The sequence below is a fragment of the Hydra vulgaris genome, chromosome 02, assembly GCF_038396675.1.
Source record: "Hydra vulgaris chromosome 02, alternate assembly HydraT2T_AEP".
Classification (NCBI taxonomy): Eukaryota; Metazoa; Cnidaria; class Hydrozoa; order Anthoathecata; family Hydridae; genus Hydra; species Hydra vulgaris.
Window position 1 is genome coordinate 54,635,254 of NC_088921.1, and position 8,784 is coordinate 54,644,037.

General features: G+C 29.0%; 1 protein-coding gene across 1 annotated transcript; it reads right to left on the minus strand.

Moving 5' to 3' along the window:
- Window positions 1–899: 899 nt before the first annotated feature.
- LOC136076146 (uncharacterized) lies at window positions 900–6,360 on the minus strand. Its single transcript, XM_065789616.1, has 4 exons — window positions 6,192–6,360; window positions 4,075–4,306; window positions 2,882–3,405; window positions 900–2,716 (listed from the first exon to the last, which is right to left on the minus strand). Exons 1-4 carry the CDS (start codon window positions 6,358–6,360, stop codon window positions 900–902), a joined length of 2,742 nt encoding a protein of 913 aa, XP_065645688.1.
- Window positions 6,361–8,784: the final 2,424 nt, after the last annotated feature.

Genomic DNA, 8,784 nt, shown 5'->3' on the forward strand with positions numbered 1-8,784 from the left:
ATTTACCTGGATTTTGTGACTTTGTTGACCTATTTCAGGACTGGAATAAATTTTATAAAAAATCTGTCGCACTTAAATCATAGAAGGCAACAATATGCATTCATACTAAAAATTTTATCTTTACACCACTTGTGGTTTTTTAGATATGTTGGCCGGCGTCTTTAAAAACCTCTATCTGAGAAAAACAGCATTTAAAACTGCTAAGGGGTCGTCCATAAAGTACGTACGCCAAAAATTTTGAAATTTGACCCCTCCCCCTAGTTGCCATGCGTATTTTTATGTCCCCACCACTCAACCCGCTTTTTTTTTTTTTTTTTTTTTTTTTTTTTTTAATTTTATTTTGCCGTATAATACTATTTACAATGAGAAAAATCGTTTACATATATAATAAATGGCCGGAGCAAGAAGAAGACAGACTGTCTTATCACCGAGCCCCGTTAACATTGAAGCCGTCAGTTAATATTACAATTTAAAAACTTTAAACATAAAAGTATATATATATATATATATACATATACACATACATACACACATACATATATATATATATACATATATACATATATATATATATATATATATATATATATACATACATATATATCTATATATATATATATATATACATATATATATATATATATATTTCTACAAAGATATTATAAAACTTATAATAAGATATTAAAATAGCATAAGTTTTCAATAACAACATATTTAAATGAAAAATAAAAGTCAGAAGATCCGAAAAAAAAAAAATTAATAAGTTATGACTTTTTCACAAAAAAAAACAAACAAAAAAAGTAGATGAAAACCTATTCAGTTTATATATTTTTTTATTATTTTATAATCAAATTTTTTTATTATTTTATAATCAAATTTTAAAATAAATATTTCAAATTTTAAAATAAATATTTTAGATCGAAATTTTTTCCTATTAAGAAACGTTTACATACTATTTTGAATTGTTCAAAAGATATGTTTTGAAGAATGTTATTTTTATTAATTTTTTGAAAAAATTCATTCCATAGAAATGCTCCACGATATTGAATTTGGAATGAACTGAGTTTGAAATAGAATCTTGGAACTACAAAATTATCATTTGAAAAATTTGTGGGGTACTTATGAGAAATTTTAGTAAAGTAAGAGTGAAATATATTAGGCGACAAACCATGTTTAGATTTAAACATGAACAGCATTACTTGATATATGTTAAGTTTATAGACATTGAGTGCATTAAGTTCCATTAAGAAAGGCTCTCCATGAGCAGTTCTCTTAATGCCAAAAATAATTTTGCATGCAATTTTTTGTTTACTATAAATTTTTTTAAGCTTTCCATAGTTGCTACTTCCCCATGCAATATTGCAATAGGATAGATAACTATGTATAAATGAAAAATATATAATTTTTAAAGACTTGATATTAAGAAATGGTTTAACTCTATATAGAACAGAAATATTTTTGGAAATTTTATTTTCAATAGATTTAATATGAGATTTCCATGATATATTTTCATCTAATATTATTCCCAGGAAGTTTACATTTGATTCTCTTTTAATAACCGAATTATTCATAAAGAGATTGGGTAATTTTAGAGGGAGGTGATCACTCTTACTAGGTTTATGAAACAACAAAAATTTAGTTTTCAGTACATTTAATGAAAGTTTATTACAAATAATCCAATCATTAACTTTTATTAGTTCTTCATTAAATATTTTAAAAAGATCTTTTATATTTTTATTTGAGTAAAAAAGATTAGAGTCGTCAGCAAACAAAATAAGATTTAAAGTCTTTGAAGCTAAATATAAATCGTTAATGTACAACAAAAATAATAGTGGTCCTAGGATGGATCCCTGGGGAACACCACAAGTTATAACTTTGTTTCCTGTTTCATTTTCTTTATACACTATGTATTGTTTCCTGTTTGACAGGTAATTTTTAAACCAGAGTAGGTTATTGTTTAATACTCCATAGAGTTCTAGTTTTTCTATAAGTATGTCATGGTCAACTGTGTCAAATGCTTTTGACAGATCAATAAAAACTCCTAGTGTATAACAATCATTATTGAACCCATCGGATATATAATTTATTAAATCGATTACTGCATGATCCGTTGAATGATTTTTTTTGAATCCAAATTGTTTATTATACAGTATTTTGTTTTTGGTTAAATATTTATTAAGCCTATTATACATAATACGTTCTAACAATTTTGAAAAGCATGGTAAGACAGAAATAGGTCTATAATTTGACATAATTGTGTTATCGCCAGTTTTAAAAATAGGTGATATTTTAGCAATTTTTAATTTCTCCGGTACAATACCGGATTGTATTGAAAGGTTAAAAATATGAAACAAAGATGGTTCTATGATATCGAAGATTGCTTTAACTACGTTCACGCTAATTTGATCAATCCCAGCGGATTTATTATTTTTCAGACTATTGTACGCATTACGCACCTCAGTTATATTTAAACTAACTTCTTTCATAGATATATTGGTTGGTTTTATATAGGATTTAAAATTTGTGGTGTTTTTTGGGATTTTACTTGCTAAATTTGGGCCAACTTCAAGGAAATAGTCGTTGAGCTTTTCAACGATGGTTTCTTTATTACTGATCATTTCCCCATCAATTATGAGTTTTTGTGGCAAATTATTGTTAGAACATCTTTTTTTACCAATTATCTGGTTAATCACATTCCAAGTTTTTTGAGTGTTTCCTTGTGTTTTTTTTAGCATCTTAGCATAATAAATTCTTTTAGAGTGTTTCTTTGTTTTTTCAAATAAACTTTTATAATTTTTGTAATTTATTTCATTTGTGAATGATTTATGTTTTAGATATTTTTCATAAAGTTTTTGTTTTCTCTTAGATGATTTAAGTAAACCTTTGGTCATCCAAGGGCTTAAAAGTGATTTTGAATTTAAAACTATTTTTTTTAGTGGAAATGCCAAATCGTAATATTTACAAAACTGCGCCAAAAAAAGATCATACGCCTTATTTGCCTCTTGTGATTGTAATATAAGGTCCCAATCAATTTTTTCTGATAAGAGATTTCGAAAGTGCAACAGGGAGTTTTCATTGATCTGTCGCATTTGGATTGTAGATTTTAAAGCAGAATGATTATCAGTTATATTATTTGTAATTAAGAATATTGGGAAATGATCTGTTATGTCAGTTTTGATTATACCAGATTCTAGGAGGCAATTATGAATATTATTAGTAAATATATTATCAAGTAATGTTGATGAAGTGTTAGTTATTCTGGTTGATTTGCTTATTGTTGGAATTATATCATGTTGAATTAAGGTATTTAAAAAGTATTGAACATTTACATTTGAAGAATGATTTAACAAGTTTATATTGTAGTCACCAGTTAAGTAAACGTGTTTCTTTGTTACGTTGGTGTTGCTTAAAAAATTTTTTAAATAAGATTTAAATATTTTAAAATTCCCACCTGGCTTTCTATAAATAGAATTAATGATAATATTTTTGGTTGCTTTATTTGTTATTTCGATGCACAACGACTCATAATCTGTATCATTAACATTGACGTCATTACGCAATATAAAGTTAATAGATTTGTGAATAAAGATACTTACACCGCCACCAACGTGGGTTTTACGAGGTTGGTGAATTGATACGTAGTTATTTAATTCATAATTGCAATTTTTTTCATTGCTTTTTAACCACGTTTCCGTGAGACTAATTATTTTAAAATCGTGGTTTAGATCATGCAATAATAGTTTTAGATTATCAAAGTTTTTATTAATACTTCGAATGTTTAGATTTAAAATTGAAAAATTATTTATTTTTTTACTAAAAAATTGAGTAGATTCACGGACTGAATAGTATTCACTTACAATGTTTTTTTCATTGAAATAGTCATCAAAGCTGCTATTTTCCTTATTAAAGTTAAATAAAAAGTTGTCATCCATTTTGAAAAGAAAAAATAATAAAATAATTTCGTAATCACGAAAATAAGATATTAAAAAATTAAAATACTAGGATATTAAATTATTACTTTTCCTTGAAGCCCAATCGCGTATGATCAGCTTATCATACGAGATGGTTGCAAACTTTCCTGCCGCTCGTTCGATTTTCATCTGTTCCCGTAAATTCTTCCTAATTTGCACTGTCTCAGCGCAAAAATCTTCATTGATATAGATATTTTTACCTTTAAGATTAGTGGTCTTTTTAAGAATATCGATTTTATCCTTAAAGTCCAGAAGTTTTATTATTATTGTTCTTGGTTTAACTGAGTTTTTTTGGCCAGTTCTGTGTGCCCTTTCTATTTTAATGCCTTTTAGACCTAAATAATTTTCAAAAATTTTATTTACCTTCATTTCGCTGTCTTCCCAGCTTTCCCCATCGTTTTCTTTAACTCCGTCAATTAAAAGTACGTTTTAAAAGTACGTTAAAACATTAAAAGTACGTTAAAGTACGTTAAAACATTAAAAGTACGTTAAAAGTACGTTAAAAGTACGTTAAAAGTAACGTTAAAAGTACGTTAAAAGTACGTTAAAAGTACGTTAAAAGTACGTTAAAAGTACGTTAAAACATTAAAAGTACGTTAAAAGTACAATTAAAAGTACTCCGTCAATTAAAAGTACAACTTAAAAGTACGTTTCTCAAATACCCCCCCCCCCCCTAAAATACCTCCTCCCCCCGCATCCCTCCTTTATTTTTTTTTCTCAATAAAAAAGTTTATTTAAAAAAAAAAATGGTGGAGGGTACCTTAGATACTTTATACGACCCCAAAGCCCTTTGTTTGCGCATTCATGAAACTTCTTTAAATATATATGCAAAATTAAATTTAAATTACCCCAGAATGATGTGCGTGTTTAGTCGAGAGGATATCGCGGAGGGAACGGTCGGCGGAGACCCTAATTCGATTCCCGCAGAAATTCTACCGAAATTTTTTTTTTTTAATAACGAATCAAATAAAAATAAACTATACTAAAGGCGGACGTTTTTTTTAGGCACCCCTCTTTAGTAAGTAAAAAACGAGTCATACGCGATATCAGTAATATTGAAAACAATGGCTAAAACCCAGTGCCGAGGGTAGGCTACCTATACCCCTTAATTGGAGGGGGTCAAATTAGGAAGATTTTGAGACGCTAATGACACGTTTTTTTTTTTGGGGTGGTGGGAATTTCGACCCATCAACCACGGCCCTGCTAAAACCTGTTGTCGACTCAAAAAATGGGCTATACTCAGGGCCAGTATATAAGGGGTGGCATGTGTGCATGGGCCCCCGCAGGATTTTTTAATGTTCCAGATAGAACACCTTCACACATCGTGCAAACTCCAAATTTAAGTTTATTCCTATGCCAAATGAGGTGGCCTTGCAAAAATTTAGAATGGTGGAGGCCTTGGAACAAAAAGCCCTAAAACGTTTGCCTCCCCCCTTCCCTGCCCAAACGTGAGGGAAATATGTAGCTAAATTTTCAACTTTAGGATCTAAAATTTAATTTAAATTTATTGACAGATTTTAATTTTTGTAGAAAAATATTGTAAATTTCAAAAGTTATGACCTTTTTTAGTGCCCTCACGTATGGGCAGAAGAGGGCAAGCGTTTTAGGGCTTTTTGTTCACAGACCTCCACCATCCCGATGTTTTGCAAGGCCTTCTCATTTGGCATAGGAATAAACAAATTTAAGTTAGGAGTTTGCACGATGTGTGAAAGTGTCCTATCTGGAACATCAAAAAATTCTGAGGGCGCCCATACATGTTTGTGGGAATAGAGGGAAATTATACCCTCTACTCCGTATACCAAACATCTTTTTATGTTGGCAAACTAGAATCTTTAGTCAGAATGTAACTTTTCTACTGATTAGCTGGTTAATTGTGATAAATTAGAAAATCGAAGTGCGTACTTTTAAATTGAACCCTCCCCCCCCCCCCCCATACGCTTTCGTACGCTTTTTGAAGACCTCCCCCCTCCCCCCTATGAGCGTACTTACTTTATGGACGACCCCTTACGTAAAAAATTTCTAAATAATATACATATATATGCAAATCTTGATAAAATAAATGAGATAAATCTCAGATTGCACTAGTTTGATATGGGTTTCCTCTTTTCAAGAGTTTTATCATATCTATTCTTTTTTCCACGAATTACTTGTCTGCGTTTTTTTACGCGGTTTAATTTTATAATCTGGGTAAATATAATCGTTTTTTATTTATTTGCCTACATTCTTCTAACAAATACATTCCATGTCTCAAATCCATCTTTTCTAAAATTAATACACTAGCTTGTTTACCAATGTTAAAATGGGCAACTGCATCATAAGCACCAAACTGAAGATGTGTTGGCGAAACATAATGATCTTTTATATATACCCATATTGTATACGCTCCCATATTGTTATGTTATTTTGTTATATTGTCATATTATTCTTTGTTATTTTGGGTAAGGCCGTGAAGACATTTTTTTAAAAGAATGTCATTACTTAACTCATCATATATTGGTTTAAGTTTCCAAACAATCAATATAGGTAAACCTATATTGATTGTTTGAAAACTTAAACTTTGGCCTATATGTTGAGGTGTGACTTGTTTTTTCGCGATTGTACCGATACCAACTATCTGCACCTTCAGGACAGTGAGGAAAATGTAAGTTTTCTTTTTTTGATGAGACAACATGATAAAGTGTATCTCTTTTAGCAGGTTTCATACCGTTTAAATCATTTTTGTTTTGGCGAATTGCTATGCCATAATAATTTTGGAGATATCAATAGTTGCATCAGTCAATTTTCCGCAACCACCTAGACCTTTTTCATTTTTTTTAGGTTACATAAGTGTGTTCCAACTCTTTTTTGAACATATCCAACACATTCAAATTTGTTTACTTGTACACCTTCATAAACATTTTTAACAGCATCTCAGCAACCTTTACTATCTCCATTTTGCTATCAACCATAAAATTCAGCATATCGCAGACTATGTTTTGCAATCGGGCTCTTTCTGGCTCCATACCACCAGATAGTTTAGTGGATTTTTTAGATATAATGAAAAAAAAGTGCCGTTGCTATGGCGGTTGTTATGGAAGTTAAAATTTTTAGGGTTCAATAAATTCTAGTTTAATAAAGATCTATAACAAATTTTTAAAAATGGTTTTGAGATTGTGAATCTCTGATAAATTTTGCACAAAATACGAAAATAATATTTTTTTCCAAAATTTTCATATTTCTGAGGGGTATTCTACCTTAATACACTTTGTATACGTTCATTATGTCGTAAATCGTTGATCGAGTGAGCTTTTTGGTGCAATCGTATCTTTAAATATTTAGCAATAATAATTTTATAATTTCTGCACCACTTTCATAAAAAAATTGTAGACAACGCTCGACAATATTTGCTTTTTCATAATCACCTAAACCATCAATTAAAAAATATGCAACAGGAAGTTTCCGACGTCCATTTACACAGTTTATCATAGAAACTATCATTATTGATATTAAGGCCTGTCCATTCAATTTTTTTTTCTAATGGCCATTTCATCTAACATCAATGAACACACAACACAATGACCAATTTTCTGAGTCTCTTTTTCTTTGCTATGAAAAGTAACTAAAGTTTCTTTACAGAATCCAGGGGAACAGTCAACACTTTCATACCATTTTTGTAAAGTTCGTGGATGGTACTTTAGCAGGATAAAAGTTTAATGTTTAAGCAAAGCTTTATAATTCTAGTGGGTAATGCTTTTTAACTTTTCCTTGTAAAATCTGACAAAATAACTGTTTTGTAGACTCAGACATATTTCCCTGTAACTAAATAAATTAATATACTATTAGTTACTATATTCTATTTATACTTGATAACCCAATCAAGTCAAAGGAGGCATTATTGATTGGGGTGTTAAGAAATAGATGATAGCATAGTTAAGAGCCAAAAAGATTTTATGTAAATGATACACAACAGTTCAAACTCACACACGCTTGTAAAAATAGTTACAATTAAAAGAAGAATCATACAACAAATTATCATAATTGCATAACAATCATAGCAACAGTTATTAATGTTACGACAAATACAATAATTAAGACATCGATATTCCTACCGTAATTGTGATGAACTAAGTTTTTCCCTAATTGTTATCTAATGATTAATGTAGTGAATTTTTAATCATAAAAACTTACTAAATTAAAACCATATTTTAACAATAGGTTGACTAAAATAAAATAAATCCAAAGGTATAACTTAAATAAGTAATAAATATTTAAATAATTAAATAGAAAAATAAAATAAAAAAGTCATATATACGTCAAACATATAAATATGTTTAACAACTACTCCTAAAAAAAACATATATCATACAATTAGTGTAGTTAATATTTCTTCAGAAATCATAGTATGATTCATGATTTTGATTATTCATATGATTCATACTTTTTGATTTAAGATGACGAAGGAATAAATGTAAGTCTTTATTCTTTTTATTAGACGACGCATGGATTGCTGAAGCATTTTAATTGTCTTTTGTTTAGCAACAAGCAATAACTTATAGCTTATTTTAAAAACTATTTACTATTTTCTGGTGCTACCATATCATTTTTATCAAATACACCAATATACCATTTACCATTGGTGTTACGATTGATTTAACACTTTTCAACGATGTTCTTAAAAATATAAAGGTGTTATGTGTCACAAAAAGTAAACTTAAACATTTAAATCAATATATGCAATTGTAAAAGAAATTGTAAAGTATTTACATTAGAAAGTAAAGCCATTGTAAAGTATTTACATTAGACTTACTGTATTGAATCATTGGTAATATTATTG

Coding starts and splice junctions, on each gene's coding strand:
- LOC136076146 (XM_065789616.1), bottom strand. CDS start 6,360: ATGGGAGCGTATACAATATGGGTATATATAAAAGATCATTATGTTTCG. Junction 4,307..6,191: donor AATGTATTTGTTAGAAGAAT/GTAGGCAAATAA, acceptor AAAATTATTTAG/GTCTAAAAGGCATTAAAATA. Junction 3,406..4,074: donor ATCGAACGAGCGGCAGGAAA/GTTTGCAACCAT, acceptor AAATTTTTTAAG/CAACACCAACGTAACAAAGA.